The sequence below is a fragment of the Panonychus citri genome, unplaced genomic scaffold (genome assembly GCF_014898815.1).
Source record: "Panonychus citri isolate SS breed McGregor unplaced genomic scaffold, ASM1489881v1 Contig00023, whole genome shotgun sequence".
NCBI lineage: Eukaryota > Metazoa > Arthropoda > Arachnida > Trombidiformes > Tetranychidae > Panonychus > Panonychus citri.
The window spans coordinates 585,890-604,494 of NW_026515428.1; the positions used below are offsets into that span (position 1 = coordinate 585,890).

General features: G+C 33.2%; 6 protein-coding genes across 6 annotated transcripts; 3 read left to right on the top strand and 3 right to left on the bottom strand.

Moving 5' to 3' along the window:
* Positions 1-44: 44 nt before the first annotated feature.
* On the bottom strand, positions 45-1,956 carry LOC128396664 (eukaryotic translation initiation factor 3 subunit G-like). Its single transcript, XM_053357285.1, has one exon. It carries the CDS (start codon positions 941-943, stop codon positions 65-67), a length of 879 nt encoding a protein of 292 aa, XP_053213260.1. The 5' UTR covers positions 944-1,956; the 3' UTR covers positions 45-64.
* LOC128396620 (amyloid beta A4 precursor protein-binding family B member 1-interacting protein-like) lies at positions 1,521-2,724 on the top strand. The gene is made up of 2 exons (XM_053357235.1): positions 1,521-1,680; positions 1,994-2,724. The coding sequence occupies exons 1-2, from the start codon at positions 1,521-1,523 to the stop codon at positions 2,722-2,724; spliced, it is 891 nt and encodes a 296-aa protein (XP_053213210.1).
* Positions 2,725-2,855: 131 nt separating this feature from the next.
* LOC128396621 (uncharacterized) lies at positions 2,856-7,617 on the bottom strand. Its single transcript, XM_053357236.1, has 3 exons — positions 6,740-7,617; positions 6,208-6,314; positions 2,856-3,956 (listed from the first exon to the last, which is right to left on the bottom strand). The coding sequence occupies exons 1-3, from the start codon at positions 7,609-7,611 to the stop codon at positions 2,893-2,895; spliced, it is 2,043 nt and encodes a 680-aa protein (XP_053213211.1). The 5' UTR covers positions 7,612-7,617; the 3' UTR covers positions 2,856-2,892.
* A 50-nt stretch (positions 7,618-7,667) lies between these two features.
* Positions 7,668-10,371, bottom strand: LOC128396653 (sodium-dependent glucose transporter 1-like). Its single transcript, XM_053357273.1, is given in 4 exon segments — positions 7,668-9,214; positions 9,216-9,255; positions 9,684-9,810; positions 9,879-10,371. Coding segments are annotated over 4 exon segments (1,314 nt in total). The 5' UTR covers positions 9,939-10,371; the 3' UTR covers positions 7,668-8,127.
* A 75-nt stretch (positions 10,372-10,446) lies between these two features.
* On the top strand, positions 10,447-11,839 carry LOC128396665 (small RNA 2'-O-methyltransferase-like). The gene is given in 2 exon segments (XM_053357286.1): positions 10,447-10,935; positions 10,938-11,839. Coding segments are annotated over 2 exon segments (831 nt in total). The 5' UTR covers positions 10,447-10,499; the 3' UTR covers positions 11,333-11,839.
* Positions 11,840-11,979: 140 nt separating this feature from the next.
* LOC128396652 (protein diaphanous-like) lies at positions 11,980-17,844 on the top strand. The gene is made up of 3 exons (XM_053357272.1): positions 11,980-14,260; positions 15,450-17,069; positions 17,744-17,844. The coding sequence occupies exons 1-3, from the start codon at positions 12,820-12,822 to the stop codon at positions 17,821-17,823; spliced, it is 3,141 nt and encodes a 1,046-aa protein (XP_053213247.1). The 5' UTR covers positions 11,980-12,819; the 3' UTR covers positions 17,824-17,844.
* The last annotated feature ends 761 nt before the right edge of the window (positions 17,845-18,605 follow it).

Here is an 18,605-nt window from a genome sequence, read left to right on the forward strand (position 1 = left end):
TATCAAATGGTAAATTCATAGAAACAAAATTGAAGGAGATACTAAAAGGTCCACGCGACGATTTTCAAAAAAAATATAAGTTCGAGAAATGTTTTTTCGAGCCTTCGAAGCTCTTAAGTGAAGGATCTTTCAATCTTTTCTTGTCTCTCGTTCTCATTTTTTGAGCCATTTTCTTTAGAAGGTCTTGTGATCGAAGTAAAACTTCAACGCTGCTTCGAGTATATCGTTGACCATAGAATTGAGAATAATTTTTCAATTGAATTAATTCATTGACTTTAGATTTTCGATTAGCATCGGAAGCCCATTCAACATTTAGAATAAGATTAGCATAACCAAATCCATTAACTTGTTTAATTGCTTTGGTTGCATCTTCGCTGCGATCGAAACGTACGAAAGCAAATCCTTTAGATTGTCCAGTGTATCTATCTTTTGGCAAAGAGATACGGACAATTTTACCGAATTGATGGAAAAGATCTTTGATATTACACTTTCTAATCTCTTCTGGTAAATTGGTAACACGAATTGTCTTGGCTTCGTCTTTAGAGACCAAGAGATCACCTCGATTGTTTACACCCTGCCGAACATTGAGAGGAAAATATTGATTATCATCTTTACAGAGACATTTTTTTCTACATTTATTCTTATGATTTGCCTTTTTAGCTGTCGACTTGTCCTGATGTATTCGCTTGAGCTCGAACTTGTCCTTATGAGGACATTTAAGTGTCCAATGGTCCATCTCACAGTATTGACATTTAACTAGGCACTTATTACTAAGATTTTGTAGAGGATCATCTTTATCCATATTCTCATCGTCTTCGCAGGAAACAAACTGCATGTAAACATCCTCACAACAAATAGTATTAAAGGAGTTGGGACCTGGTGGATCATCGATCGAATTTCCATACTTTTTCCATTGTCTTCTGGTCGAAGCTGCTTTTGACATTTCGATTCGTTCAATCTTGTAATGACTGATTACCTTGTACTTTTTACCATCTTCGTATTTATAAGAAGTAACAATCTTGATATCTCCTTCAATCTTCAATGAGGGAAGTGGTAAAGTTTTCTTATCGAGAGAACCATAACCAACATTTTACCACCTTGATATACCCCAGAGACTTTACTTTTCCTGGGCATTTCGGAACAAAGAAAAACAATTAAAGCGAATCAACAATTAGAAACAATCGGTCAAGATAATTGAGACAAACAAAAAATTAATTTCCAATTAACCGTTATGATCCAAAGGATTGTTCAGTTAAAGTTTTGCTTTTTTTAAAGTTGGAGCGGCAAATACAAAAAATCTATTGTATTGTTACGAGATTTTCACTTGTTGAATTTTAATTACGAGTGATACAATTTAGAGAATAATTGATCGAGGTATGATTCTATTTCCCTGTCGTTTAGCTATTCTTATCCATCAATGGGACAAACAACACCAACCAAACAATCAGCTGGTTACTTTTCAGGAAACTCACGATTAACTCAAATTCCAGAAGATGTTCAACTCATGAGCTTCATGTCTAATGAACGATCAGCAATTCAAGATTATATCAGCTAATCTTCATAAAAGAATCAAAGAGAAAGAAGCAGAGGAAAAACGTCGAGTTAAAATGGAATCAATTGGCGGGGAAACTTCAGGTCATTCTCATCAAGGAAGCCGAGATTCTCTACACAGTCGTCATAGTTGACAAAATTCAAGAGATGGTTCAATCAAAGAGATTCATGATTTACAATAAAATGATGACCGATACCAATCACTATTTAGCAATCTATTATGATCAACATCAACCACCACAACAACAACTGAATCACCAACAGTATCATCATCATTATTTTCATCTTCAACTTCAATTAAATCAGTTGACACTGATATCTATTCTGAAACAAGTATCGGTGATTTAACTTCCGAATCATCAAACAATAAGAAACATAAAATCCGAAGGAAACTTTTAATCGGCAGTTTTATGAAACGAAAGAATCAAGTCTTCGATCTAAGGAAAACCTAAATCTGATTCTTCTGATCGACCTTCCGAAATTGATTCAACCAAAAATTCAACGCTCAACACTGGTGATGATTCTTGTACAATTAACAATCAATGTCCATCATTATTGAAAGTTAAACCACCGTTATTGGAAACATCTAAATTAGAACAAGCAAACAATCAAATTAAATCACCAATAGGTAATCAGCAGAAAGTGTCAACCGGAGGAAATCAATTAACATCAAATATTAATCAGATTCAAAAACATTTGATACCCCGACCACCAACTCCATCTCGCCCTAAATGCTCAGAGGAAATGTCATCAATGGGTTTGACAACAATTAAACCTTCTAGTAACACTAATTGCCCAATTACCAAGCCTTCACCACTACGACCGGTGTTGATTAAAACAGTTCCAATCCCATCATCGCCTTCACCTTTACCTCCACCTCCTCCCGTAGATGAAGTTGATTGTTGTCTAATTAAACCAGGATCACCTTCAACTGGAATTGAGCCAAGTGATGAGCTTCCACCGCCACCAGAAAGTTTCCTTCAAGAGTTACGAGAAAAACGAAATGAAATGTCCAGTGAATCTCTTCTTGAACGATTGACCAGTGAAAGATTACCTTATTTTTTTATTCAATCAATACCCTCTTCCCAAAACAATTTAATTGTTTATTTCAAATCTAATCCACAAATTCAAGTGTACATTAAATCTTTACTTAACAATCACCACTATTCTTAACATTATCAATCCATCTTAATTTATCAACATACAAATATGTAAATAATGTAAATAAAATAATATTTAATTACAATTGTTGTCTTTTATTTCATTCTATCAAATAGTAACTTAAATGATGGGTGTCAGTTAAATCAGTGGATATTGACTCTTAAAATGTTACCATGATAATCAATGCATGAGATAAGTATTTTTAAAAAAATTTCTCCAAAAAAATCGAATTCTCCATTCCCCATTCTTCCATGAATAATATGAACGATGCCGTTTTGACTTATCTTTCACGATCTTTTTCGTGGAAACTTTTTTGAGAAAACAATATAATTGTGATAATAGTTCAACATCAAATTGAGTATAATCTCGAGTATAAGTATGGTATTGAGAATAATTTTTCAATGGAATTGATTCATTGTCTTCAGATTTTCGATTAGCATCGAAAGCCCATTCTACATTGAGAATAAGATGCTCATAACCATATCCATTAACGTGTTTAATTGCATTGGCAGCATCTTCCTTGCGATCAAAACTAACAAAAGCAAATCCTTTAGATTGTCCAGTGTATTTATCTTTCGCCAAAAAGATTCGCACAATTTTACCGAATTGATGGAAAAGATCTTTGATGTCACCATCTTGAATCTCTTCTGGTAAATTGGTAACACAAATTTTCTTGGCTTCGTCTTTAGAGACCAAGAAATCACCTCGATTATTTCCACCATCTAATAGACTGGGTGGAAGAGATTTACCAAGACCTCCTTTCTTATCATCACCAGCACCACGAAGTGAATCGAGATTGATTGAAGATGGATCAGCACCATTTTCTTTTTCTTTATTTTCAAACTTATCCTTATAAGGACATTCAATTGTCCAATGATCCATCCCGCAATTACGACATTTACCTTCACTCATATTACTAAGAGTTTTTCGAGGGTCATCTTTATCCATATTCTCATCATCTTCGCAGGAAATAAACTGCATGTAAACATCCTCACAACAAATAGTATTCAAGGAGTTGGGACCTGGTGGATCATCAATCGACTTTCCATACTTTTTCCATTGTCTTCTGGTCGAAGCTGCTTTTGACATTTCGATTCGTTCAATCTTGTAATGACTGATTACCTTGTACTTTTTACCATCTTCGTATTTATAAGAAGTAACAATCTTGGTATTACCTTCAATCTCCAATGAAGGAGGTGGTAAAGTTTCCTCATCAAAAGAACCATAATCATCATCGTCACCACCTTAATCTGCCCAAGAAGTGATCACTTTATTTATAAATGCCATTTTAGAACAACGGGAATCAAACAAACTAAATAACGACAAACATTAAAAACAATTAGATAACCAAAAAAACAATAAATTAACCGTTATGATCCAAAGGATTGTTAAGTTAAAGTTTTTGTTTTTTTACAAGCGGCAAATACAAAATCTATTGTAGTGTTGCGAGATTAGCACTTGTTGAATTTTAATTACGATCGATACAATTTATACAATAATTTGTAAAGGTTATTATTCATTTCCCTATCGTCTAGTGATTCTTATGGTCCAAGGACAAAAACATCAACAAACAATCAGTATAGCTGGTTTCTTTATCTCACCCATCATTCTGTGGTCAATTGATTCCTATTGGCTGAACTTAATTTACCTAAACGCTCATATGAAAGATAAATTTATACTCACATCGAAACATATTCTTAAACGACGAGATTCGGTAATTCATCGAATGGTTCCAAGATCGTATATCCGCTAATCATTTCATTGATAACCTCAAGAGGAAAATCCTTACTTGCTCAATCATTATGGTCGATCATCATTCTCATCAAAATCATTGATTAACCGTTAAATGGTTTCATTCATCTTCTTCATCCATCATCTAAGATCAGGTCAAATATCAGCTCAACAAGACGATCAATATGATACCTTCTCTCTATCATCAACACAATATAATAATACAATCATCGACAACTTATCTTGCATGGAACAGTTTCAAATGGTTCCAATAACCAATATTATGCCACCACCTCCATCGAGGCCTAATCCTGTTGTCCTTGCTCCTTTGCCAAATCATTACCCTCAACAGCAACAACAATCACTTTCCGTTCAGTGGTTCATCATCTTCCTCAATTCGTATCAACATCAACGGGCTCTTGAGTTCAAATATTTATGGAACCATGGATTACCTAAAACACTAATCAGCATAATTATCACCGCTAGACCTGGTTCAATGACGATCTACTCCAATCAATGTAAGATCAGCTTCCGATGATGTCCAAATTCACCGTTGACCCGATCATCATTTCTTCAACATCATTCTCATCGAAAATCTCATCATCTTCATCATCTAATGGACGTTTCCTTCAACCTGTCCCACCTTCACAATCATCTTCATCTTCAACATCATCAACTTCATCCTCATCGGGTGATCATTCTCGATTCTCTAAAAAATCAACCACCTCAACAATTGATCAAGGTTATGATTCATTTTCCCTGTCGTCTAGTGATTCTTATCCGTCGATGGGACAAACAACACCAACCAAACAATCAGCTGGTTACTTTTCAGGAAACTCACGATTAACCCAAATTCCAGAAGATGTTCAACTCATGGGTCTCATGGCTAATGGAGGATCAGCACTTCAAGATTGTGATCAACTTTGTAGTCAATCTGATGTTCTCATGATGAAATCCGTTGAAAAGGAGAGAGAAGGTGATCTTATAACTGCAGCCGCTTTAAGTGATTCGGCTGCTCACAAGGCCCGATTCGCAATGGCGGCACCTTACAGTAATCCTCAAATGCTTGTTTCGCCAAATGAAGCACAGTATTTGTGTCATGAGATCGGCTAATCTTCATAAAAGAATCAAAGAGAAAGAAGCAGAGGAAAACGTCGAGTTAAAATGGAATCAATTGGCGGGAAACTTCAGGCTTCTGTCAAGGAAGCAGATTCACAGTCGTCATAGTCGACAAAATTCAAGAGATGGTTCAACCGAGATTAAACGAGAAAATAAGGAAAATACTCAAAATCATTACTCCTAAACAGCACTTAATAATAGTAATAATCAGTATCACGATTCCTAATACAAACAATCAAAGTAATTTAACAGCAATAGTTAATGATGCTATTTATCTAATAGTTCATGATCAAGTAATAATGATCTCAGGTAATTCTGTAAAGAAGATGATTCAATTATAATTCTCAAAGAAATCCTGTAAAGAATTAATCAACCAACAATCCAATAGCAAATAAGCAACAACAATTATCCTCATCAATGCCTAAATTTCCAGAAAACCATGACCAAACAATAATTATCATCATTGATGAAAGTTGAAATTAAACGAAAGACATCAAGAATGAAGAAGTTTTACCTCAATGATCTAATGAGGAATCGACCAGTTAAAACCAATCAAATAAAACTTTATCTGTTTATTCAATTAAAGATCTGATCTTACGAAATTGATTACAACAGTTCCAACCCCACCATCGCCTTCACCTTTACCTCCACCTCCTCCCGTAGATGAAGTTGATTGTTGTCTAATTAAACCAGGATCACCTTCGACTGGAATTGAGCCTAATGATGAGCTTCCACCGCCACCAGAAAGTTTCCTTCAAGAGTTACGAGAAAAACGAAATGAAATGTCCAGTGAATCTCTTGGACGATTGACCAGTGAGAGATTAGCAACTTCTCAATCATCATGTTCACCTTCAGTCAAAGATTTAGCTTCCCGATTCCAACAATTGTCCACCACAATTAAACCAACCTCATCAACCTTATCCACATCTTCATCTTTATCTTCCGTAAAACCACAATCAATTTTAAACAATAGCATTTTGAATAATAATAATCCTGATTACAACAATTCATCATCAAAAGGTTCGACAACAATTAAGATAACGAATGAGATCAAAGTAATTGTTATCAATTAAGAAAATTTATTCAATTTTATCTTGATCAATGATTGCGTCCAATTTTGATGTTTTTTTTATATGAACAAATTGATTATTTCAAACTAATATTTATAATTTCTTAATTGTTGTTAGATGGTTTAGCCCATTCTACATTGAGAATAAGATTAGCATAACCAAATCCATTAACGTGTTTAATTGCCTTTGCAGCATCTTCCTTGCGATCAAAACTAACAAAAGCAAATCCTTTAGATTGTCCAGTGTATTTATCTTTCGCCAAAAAGATTCGAACAATTTTACCAAATTGATGGAAAAGATCTTTAATGTCACCATCTTGAATCTCTTCTGGTAAATTGGTGACACGAATTGTATTGGCTTCGTCCTTTGATTTGCTGTTTACCAAGAAATCACCTCGTTTATTTCCACCCTCTCGAAGACTGGGTGGAAGATATTTACCACCAAGGCCTCCTTTCTTATCATCACCAGCACCACGAAGTGAATCGAGATTGATTGAAGATGGACCAGCACCACTTTCTTTTTCTTTATTTTCAAACTTATCCTTATAAGGACATTTGAGAGTCCAATGATCCATCTCACAGTATCGACACTTGACAACATTCTTATTACCAAGATTTTGTAGAGGATCATCTTTATCCATATTCTCATCATCTTTGCTGGAAATAAACTGCATGTAAACATCCTCACAACAAATAGTATTTGAAGAGTTGGGACCTGGTGGATCATCAATAGCTTTTCCATACTTTTTCCATTGTTTTCTGGTTGAAACTGCTTTCGACACTTTGATTCGTTCAATCTTGTAATGACTGATTACCTTGTATTTTTTACCATCTTCATATTTATAAGAAGTAACAATCTTGGTATTTCCTTCAATCTTCAATGAAGGAGGTGGTAAAGTTTCCTCATCAAAAGAACCATAATCATCATCGTCACCACCTTCATCTGCCCAAGAAGTGATCACTTTACTTTCCGAAGGCATTTTCGGAACAAAGAAAAACAATCAAACAAAAAATTAAAAATAATTGGTCAAAATAATTAAAATAAATAGAAAATAAATTGTTACAATTTAATAAACAAAAGAAACCAAATGTTGATGAATGAAAACCAACACGTTTAAAAGAATCGAGACCAATGGCATCTGTTGGTCGGCGAGAGAAAATTTGAGAGCGGGAAAAACAAAATCGATTTTGTTGAAAAAAAATTTTCTTTTATAAATTAACTTTGATTGCGATAAATTTGACTTGATTAGATGATTGATTGGATTATGTTAAAACTATTGTAACAAAAACAGTTAACAATTAAAAAAAATCAGAGTAAATACTCAAAATTCAATAGCTACGAGTCTGATTAGTTTTGGTTTTGATTGAGATTTACAATTAATATGAAGATGATTAGTTTAAAGTTAATCATGTAATTACAATTGTTTCCAAAGATAATGATTAAGATTAAAAATTTCATATGTTTGTTTCCATATGTGATTAGACACTTGAATGTTTCAATTGTTTTCATTATCTTCATCAGCAAAATTACTAATTGCTGGATAATTGGATTGGATTAAAAGTAATCTATTTCCCATGATGTTAATTACGGTGGCAAAAAAGATTGTAATTATCATTGTGGATAAATGAAGATAAAGTAATAAGGTGGGTATTGATGTTAAATAACTTCCAACGAAAATTGGATAAATGATTGCGGTCAATCCACTGGCACATATGAAAAACGAACCTTTGAAATAGTCGATTGTTACAAAAGACTCAATGAAAGGATAAATTGACGGATATAAACTGGAAGATCCAAGGCCAAAAGTGACTGAGAAAATCCATAATACCGGTAATGAGGTATTAAAGAAAATGATTAACATGATACTCGAAAAGATTATCAACAAAGAGTCCAAAAGTATTAGTCGATAAGGTTGAATGAAAGCCGATATTCCAATGAAAATAACTTTACCAATGGTGTGAGCAGAATTGGACGAAGATCGTATATGTGTGGCCACTTTTCGAGTAATTCCAAGTTTACTTCGAGTTAACATGGGAACCATATACTCGGAGAAAATAATTTCCATTCCCGAGTAAAACATTATCATTAGAACACCGATGATGACCAAACTTTTCTCACTTGAACTAACTGTTCGTCGATATTTTCGATCACCAATTGTTTCGGGAGAAACAGTTTGGTCATCTTGTTTCTGAGCTCGACGAGCGAAAAAGTTTCTCTCCGAGTATCTTAAACGTAACTGTTGACAAAATAACACCAACAATCCAATTAATGAGAGAAAAACGAAAAATCCAGTCACCAGATAAGGAACATAAAGTTGCGAGGATGCTTGGGGCGAGGGAAGTTCTTGTAAAAAAGGTCCAGTATAAAGTGGAGCTAAAATAGTGCCGACAGAGAAAGAGGTAAAAAGAGCCATAATGTAAGGTCCACTTTTAGCGGAGAAAAGTCGAAGGATCCAAACGTTGGTGCCAACATCGATAATTCCAGTGGCCAATCCATTGATCGTAAAAATCGCATAAAGTAATTCCAAATTACGAATAAAACCAATCGAGGAAATCGTAATTGTGCTAATCAAGACGGCACATGATAGAAGCCAAAGGTACAAAGAAATGAAATATTCCACCGCCTGGAAAGAAAAGAGATGATAGAAAGTGGAAAATAATCAATATAATGTTACATTCAGTGATGATTAATTATATAATTAACAAGGACTTCATTTTCTAAATGAAATGATTGTGAGAATTGTAAAAAAAATTATCTATACTTGAAGTGAAGATACAAAATTGTAATCGTGATAATTTTATCAATCATGTTATTAATCAGCAAACATATTCAGGATTTAATTGCTTCTTGTTTTAACTGAGTGTTAAGTCGGTTAATTTATGGATAGAGTGATTAATTTAATCCTTGACACTAATTTGTGATAACAAGAGGATCCGTTTTGTTGATTAACTTTTCAATATGTGATTGACTTTTCCATCAGCTGATTGTTATTGATGAATGGATAAAATAAACAATCGAGAGGGAAATGGATAATAGAAACATCAGCTTTACCTGCAATCGATCCTAATACATAACCTGTTGATCTTAATGAGAAAATGATTGATATTTTATCTGAACTCGAATTGGTGATTGCTTGTAATTCATCAATTGTTGGACTAACTACTTCAAACACAAGGCCCTAGAGAGACAGAGAAAAAGAATAGAACAAAATTAATAAAATAGAATAGAATAGAAAATGTAACTCACCATAGAGAATTGAAGTAAATAGATACATCCAAGTATTTGAATGTTTAAACTAGAAGACATTTTAATTTGATTCTCTAAATTGATCACTGATAGAGAATCAAATTGTTGACACAAAAACGAAACACTGAAAGATCACAAGAGAAAACAATTATAAGATCGGCAAGATAAACAATCAAACTCAATGAGATAAAACAATCAAACAAATGGAAATATTAAACTTCTCATTTAATTAAGATTATAAGATTAACACAATTACAAGTGTTCCAACTAATTAATCAATTAGAATCACCAGCTAAATGATTTGGAAACAACAATCAATTGAGTCAATCGGTCAATCTAAACACAATCAATAATTTCACTCTAATGAAAGACTCTTAACTGTAAAGTTGATATTGTTGTTCAATTAATTGCCCAAATCGATGAAAGAAATTAAAATGTTGATTTAATTAAGTGAAAACAATCGAGAAATTTAATGATAACAATTTAGTTTAGAAAAGAAGTGACTATGGATCAGATACTTGGAGAAAATGAAAATATCGGATCAAATATCGATACAAATTCTTTTTTCGATTTAGTTTTTTTCTTGTTGTTGTTGTTAATTGTTGATTGTTTTTGATTAAAATGTGTACCGAAATGGAGGAAACTGAAGCCCAACGTGAGAAATTGTTTGAAAACACTCGTCGAATATTCAATCCACCTTTATATTTACAACGTTATGATGCCGTTATCGGTGCAGTGATCAACAATAAGGAGACAATTAAAAGTGTCGCTGACTTGGGCTGTTCGGAAGGTAATTTATTGAAATACTTTAAACCAATTGGACATTTAGAGAAAATAATTGCTGTTGATTTGGATGATTTTTCACTTGCCTATGCTAATAGGAAAATTGAACCAATTGTTGCTGATTATATTATGGGTCGTCAGGTACAATTAGATGTTTATATTTACCAAGGTGACATTTGTAAACCTGATCCTCGTTTAATTGGTATCGATGCAATTTCTTGTGTTGAAGTTATTGAGCACATGGAAGAGGATAAAGTTGATGAGCTGGTTGATTGTATTTTGGTATCTATAAACCTAAATTGGTCGCAATTACAACGCCAAATATTGAATTTAATGTTATCTTTGGTAATAAGGAGCCAAGATTCCGTCACTATGATCATAAATTTGAATGGACTCGAAGTCAATTTCATGATTGGTGTGAAAAGGTGATCACTAATTATCCAGATTATTATTATGAGATAACGGGAGTTGGTATTCCCACCAAAGAGTATCCAAATGTTGGCTATGCCTCACAAATCGCCTACTTCCGACCACACCCAACAAAAAAACTGGACTGTCAATCGGTGGTGGTTGATAGTAATACGCTTCAAGAAACATATCGGGAACTTTGGCATCACACTTATGAACAAAAGACTCAGGAACCATTTAAACCAATCGATTGGTGTTTTTGATTAACATGCTCTCCGATCAACCAAAAAAAAAACACCAAGAAAATCAATCAATTCAACATTTGATTTCAATGCTCAACACAATCAAAAAAAAGCAACAAAGTAAACAAAGATCACAATCTTATCGCCATATAGAGTATATATTTTGACCGATGATCTCTCATATACCTTTCCATTATTATTACCATTAATTGTTACATTTTCCACATTTAAATTTTCTCTCTCTCTCTCTCTCGTTTTCCGTATCTTTTTTTACCTAATTAACTTTAATTCATTGACATTAATTTTCCTACTCCAATGATTTTCTGACACAGCCAAAACTTGACAAACAATCAAGGAAAACAACCAATTGAAGACACACCATCATTGTGCTACTGATTAAACCAATTAATCAGAAGTGTGTTCAATTTTTGTTCAATTAGAAACACAAAATTTGTATTAATATTTGTTTCCAATGAAAAAAAATGATCTCATTGATTTGTTACTCTAATTAAACCATTCTAATAATGACCAGTGTCCGTTAACTGTGTCTAAATGATGGACACACACCTTTTTTTCAAAAAAGTTTCTCATCCACAATAATAGACCAATTTAATCATCACGATTACATTTTAACCTTTCCCAACAATTAAATGGGTTGGGTAAAAATCCCCTCAGGCTAAAAAAGGAAAATCTAGTAATCACTAATTATAGAAGTGAAAAACAATCAACCATTACAATCAAATCTACAGTTTACAACTAACCGATTGGTATTCTGATTCCTTATTCATTTAAATTTCACTCATTTTCATTAATTTTAACTCATCCAATCAAACAATTAACTTAATTAACTTTAAGAAAAATCTAAACAAAAATACAACAATTCATTTGATTCAATTTGATTATTATCACAGAACAACAGTAATTTACATCCCGCGTTCAATTGAATTGAACTTCTACTTTTAGTTTCTTTTATAAACAATTGATTGTAGCAATTTAATCTTAATTACAATTTGGTGGTGAAGAAAATTAATTGTTGGATATTCTTTCATTGTTACCCAATAGATGGCGCTGATTTCGAATTTTTCTGGACTCGTTTTGGTAAAAAGATCCAAATATCTGATCCGAAATGTTTCATTAACGTTTATTTTTTGTTAACCTTTTGTTTGGTTTTTATTATGATTACAATTAAAATAAATTGTTATGTTTTAATTAATTTGACTTGTGTGATTTACCTTTGTTCACAACTACCTGTTTAACCCGTTAGTCTCTGTCCCATCGTTAAAGGATCAACAGCACCGCCTTCACCTGTTGCCTATGTGGTTTCCTTTGGCTTCTAATAATTTTACATAATAGTTTTTGTTTTTTTTTCTTTCTCTCCTTTTTTTCTGTTTTTTTTTCTTCTTCTTTTTCTCTTTCACTTTTTACAATCTTTTTTATCTTGTCTATATTTATATATAAATATTCGCATAGTTCCATTAGTTATTCATCTGAGGGATAACCAAGCGAAAATGGAAACAAGAAATATGATCCAAGTTCAGAGACTCACCGAGTCAATGTCAAAAGAAGAAATTTCGTCTAAATTTGAAGAAATGTTGAATGAGATGAATCTCACCGAAGAGAAAAAGAAGCCCATACGAATAATGTCCCTGGAAAATAAGAAGAATATGTTAGAAAATTATTGGAAATCTCGTTCAGACCAGATAAATAAAGATCGTTCAAAATTTGTCCAGCCCTTGGATTATATCAACTATATCATCAATTCAAATGATTTCTCCAAATTGTGCCATCGAATGGAATCATTAAGAGTCGAATTAACCAATAATCCTGTTTCATGGGTCCAAGATTTCGGTGATAATAATGGTTTAAGTGTTATTGTTATGATTTTAAACAAATGTTATTCAACCAACGACAGACTCCGTCATAAACTTCAACACGAATGTATCAAATGTCTCAAAGCCTTTATGAACAACACCGCTGGCCTTAAGCAAGCTTTCAACGATAAAGATGCCTTTACCCTCTTAGCGAGATCAATTGATCCTTCATTACCCAATATAATCATGGACACCGTTAAATTATTAGCCGCTGTTTGCCTTATCCCTCCCATAGGTTGTGAAAAAGTTTTAGAAGCAATTACTCGAGCTGCTGAATTACAATTTGGTGATTCAGAAGGAAGATTTAAACCATTAATTGATGGTCTACGAATAAGTACCAATGATCCACTTCGAGCTTCTTGTTTACAATTAATTAACGCCATACTCAGTAATATAGATGACACCGATTTTAGATTACATTTGCGAAATGAGATGATGAGAAGTGGCCTATGTGATTTATTGGAAACCCTGACAACATCATCCGATAGATCACCACTTTCATCTGAATTAAATATACAAATTAAGGTTTTCAATGAACACAAGGATGAAGATTTTGACGAATTAACCTCCCGTTTTGAAGCTATACGTTTCGATTTAGAAGATATTGGTGAATGTTTCCAATTAATTCATAATTCGATTAAGCAAACACCCTCGGAACCATATTTACTCTCAATGTTACAACATTTACTTCTTATTCGTGATGATCCTTATGCACGACCCGCTTATTACCGTTTAATTGAAGAATGTGTCTCACAAATTGTTTTACATAAAAGTGGCTGTGATCCGGATTTTAGATATGGTAAAAAGATTAACATTGATGTTGATTACGTGATTGAACATATTGTTGAAAGATCAAGAGCCGAGGAGGAAAAAAATAATAATGAGCTGTGCCAAAAGTTGGAAGAATCGTTAACAGCTAAACAAGAATCTGAAGCGAAAGTATTACAATTGGAGACCAAAGTACAAGATTACGAACATCAGATCAAAGACTTTAAAGCTCGAATTCAAAATCAAGCGAATAACAATAATAACCTGGTCAGTAACGGCGATAGAACGGATAACATTCCATATAATTCGGGTAAGAACTTTATCCCCATTTTCTCATGAAAAATTATCTCTCGTTCTTATTTTTTCTCTTCTTCTATTGATTTAGTTAGTTAGAAATCAAATTTAACAGCAGTATCAACATGACATTTAATTAATCAAGCGCAATCAAAATTGATCGTTTCTCCTCTCAATCTATTATTTAAATTAGACTTTTATTTCCGATTAAAAGATTCAGTTAAAGAGGCAATTTAGTTTACACACTCATTTAAAAATCAAATAGTCACCAAATTAAACATTGAGGATTTCCTGTTCCGTTTTGGAAACAAAAAAGTTGATCAACTAATTTCACCTAATTATCATGTTCTGATAATTGTGTTAGAACATCTCAACAATGAATTTTCATCAATTTTTTCCTTCTTTTTTTCTCGTATCATAGAGATGAAAATTAATCTAGAGTAGAAGAAAAAATTTCTACACTTTCATGAGAGCTACTCAATTGGAAAGAATATTTTCTTTTCGAGTTGATATGATTTATCTGATTTTAGAATTATAACAATTGAATAATATGTTAGATTATAGTGGAAAATTAATGTCGAGAGAAATAAATTCATTCGTTCAATCATTTATTCATTTGTTGTTATTAGTTACCTTTGAGAGAGAAACAGAGAATGACTAATTCTTTGAGAAATTAAAGGGAAAAGGAGAGTAATTTAACTGGAGCAATTCACTTAATTAGGATAGAATCTATTAATATTTCCACCCCTTATTGTTTTAATTTTTCTCTAAAATTTTCAATCGATTGATAATCAAACATGATTATGATACTAATTCTACTCTTTCTATTAATGTAAAGTCTTTATTCTGATCAATTAAATTGAGAGTCGATCTTCTTCTTCTTAAATACAATTATGGTTTCCTTTCCTATGATATTTAATCTACTTTTAATTACGCTCATTGATTCTTAGTTTTGTACTCATTTTCATTATGAATTAAAAGTGCTTGTTTCAAACTATTATCTCGCTGAACTTTCAGATTCAGACAGAAAAAGGAGAGATAAATTATCATGAGTCATTATTTTTCTTGAGGTATAAACGTTGAGTTTACCTTTTCTACTTCTCTCTCTCTCTCTCTCTCTCTCTTTCGTTACCTAATGATGAATGGTTGATATCATTTTATTCACATTAACCTTATTTTTGTTGATTTTTTTCTACATTCTAAAGGTACTACGAATGGACCACCGCCACCACCTCCTCCTCCGCCACCGCCACCAGGATCAGGAATCCCACCACCACCACCGCCTCCTCCACCTCCGCCAGGGGGTTTTAAAGGAGGTATTCCTCCACCACCACCAATGCCTGGCTCAGGTCCACCACCACCTCCACCTATGCCAGGATTTGGCGGAGGTCCACCTCCTCCCCCACCACCTCCTTTCGGTGCTTTCAGACCAACCGGTCCAGTATTACCTGCAGGTTTAAAGCCCAAAAAAGTATATAAACACGAAGTTCCTATTAAACGAGCTAACTGGAGGAAAATAACCCCAACCAAGATATCAGAGAAATCATTCTGGGTGTCAGCTGATGAAGATTTACTTGCCTCTGAGGATATATTTGACGGGTTAACTTCCAGATTCTCGGCTAATCCTACAGTTTACTCGAAGAAGATAAAAAATGATGAGGCGATTGAAAAATATGGTACAATTCGTAAAACCAAAGAGCTGAAAGTTTTAGACTCAAAAGCAGCTCAAAATTTGATGATTTTATTTGGTTCTATTAAGATGACAGCCGAAGAGATCACTGGTCACATTTTAAACATGAGAGAAGAATATTTAACCGATGCCATTATTCAACAATTAATCAAATACATGCCCACACCACAACAATTAACCCGACTAGAAGAATTTAGAAATGATTATAATAATCTTCACGAAGCTGAACAATTTGCCTTAACACTTGGATCAATAAAGAGATTGGAAGCTCGTCTAAAATCAACCTGTTTTAAGATTAAATTTAACGAACTTGTTCAAGATATTAAGCCTGACATTGTCGCCGCTACTGCTGCTTGTGAGGAAGTGAGAAAATCAAAAAGATTTGCCACCATATTGAAATTAATTCTTCTGGTGGGTAATTACATGAACTCGGGTTCCCGCAATGGTGAAGCTTTCGGCTTTGAGATTAGTTTCCTTCCCAAACTTTCATCGACCAAAGCACTGGACAATAAGACCACCTTATTACATTATCTAGTTGAAATTGTCGAGAAAAAACATGCCGACTGTTTATATTTCTATGAAGATTTACACCATGTTGACCGAGCGGCTCGAGTCTCTGCCGATCAGATACAAAAAAATCTCAACTCTATGAAGAAAAGTATCCACGATGTGGAAGTTGACCTAAGGACATTTAAACCTCACAGCGAAGAGGATAAATTTGGCTCTAAGATGACCGATTTTGTAACAGACGCTAAAAAGGCCTTTGAACTGTTACAATCAATGTTCAATAAAATGGATCGATTGTATACCGATTTGGGACAATTTTACACCTTCGAACCTAAAACATACACTTTAGATGAATTTTTCGGCGATTTAAAGACATTTAAAGATGAATTTATCGCCTGTTACAAGGAGAATGTACGTTTAAGGGAAGAAGAGGAAAAGAAAAGGCGTGCCAAAGAAGCGAAAAGTCGTGCGGAGAAAGAAAAAGCCGAAAGATTGGCCAAAAAGAAACCACTTGTTGATATCGACAAAGATCAGGAAGGTTTCATGGATAGTCTGATAAAAACGCTGGAAACTGGATCTGCTTTTGCTCAAAAAACAAGAAGACGACAACAAAGACCTGGAACGATAGGTAAACATACACTTTAATTATCATCAACTAATTAACTTGTTAATCATTTTATTACAACTCTTGCTCAAACTAATCAGATTCTCATCCTCACAACTTCAATTAATTTCTTTGTTGTTGCTGTGATTTTTTTTTACATTTACACTTGAAACCATCAATTTAAAAGATTTACTATCTCATTCATACCAACATCTTCATCTAACAATTTTATTAGATTAATATTTTGATAATTTTAACACCTTTTGATTTATTATAAAACCCTAATTGTGATTGTTGATTGTTGTTCAGTGTTGAAGAGAAACATGATTAGTTACAATATCTTCACGTTCCTATCCTTAATTGAGCAATTTTTATAATCTAATCATCTCAATAAACTATAATAAGAAAAGGATTGTTAACTTTATCTTCCCTTACATGATTAACCTTTACAATTGTTACAGTTTTTCATGTTCATCTCTCTCCCGAGCAATAATATAATAAACTTGATTGTTGGTTGATTTTTTATTTCTGTGAGAGGATAGTTAGATATGTATACCCGTGAGATTGATACAATCAATGGATTTAGTTAAATTGTCGATGAAATTACAAGAGTGAAAGAAAAAATTTCTTTTAAATTATTGTCAATATCATTAACTAATCTTGTCTTTTTCTCATTCTTCCCATGAATTTTCACACAGCTGATCGTCGTGCATTGCTCAATAGAACCCGTTCACGAGGCTCACTGGAAAACACTAACACAATTAGAGGCTATGATTGATTGTGAACCAAAAAAAAACAAGATTCCGATTAATAGTAATTTGGATTGGAAATTATTTTCAAATGAATTGGATTAAATCAACACACTAGTTTTGTTTTTCTCGAGGAACCACAACCCAAGGATCTCAGGGACAAATCACTAAGATTTTTAAATTGCGAGTGCATAATTATATAATTATTATATACACAATTTGATATCATATTTTTGATATACATATATATATATAAATTGACAATTAGTTGACTATTTTTGCAACATTTAATCATCATCGAATCAAATATCAACTGATTGTCAACACTGTCCAAGATCAAGACCAACCAACAGCAGCCTTAATTGCGATACATAATAATAATCGATTGATTGATTTAAGCCTCAAATTGAATTTGAAAACTTATTGATTGTTTTATAAACAATCATCAAGGATAATCAACATAACCACCATCGCAAGAAAAATAATCAATTGTAATTGTAATAATCTCCATCATTGTTAATTGTTATAAAACAAAACAAAAAAACAAGAGAAGAAGCAACAAAAGCAACACAAAGAAATTGTAATAAATGTTAATAACTCATAATCAACTAAACAATCAACCAAAAGACCATTCAAATTAACTCAACGTAATTGAGTAAATCTCAAAAAGTGATCACGTCAAATGTTACTATTTATGAACAGAAAGTCCAAACTTTTCCTCATCATCTTCACTCCTCCTCTCACTTACCACGAATAAACATCTTCCACCCTCCTCATCCTCATCCTCATCCTCATCTTCCTCCGCATCTTC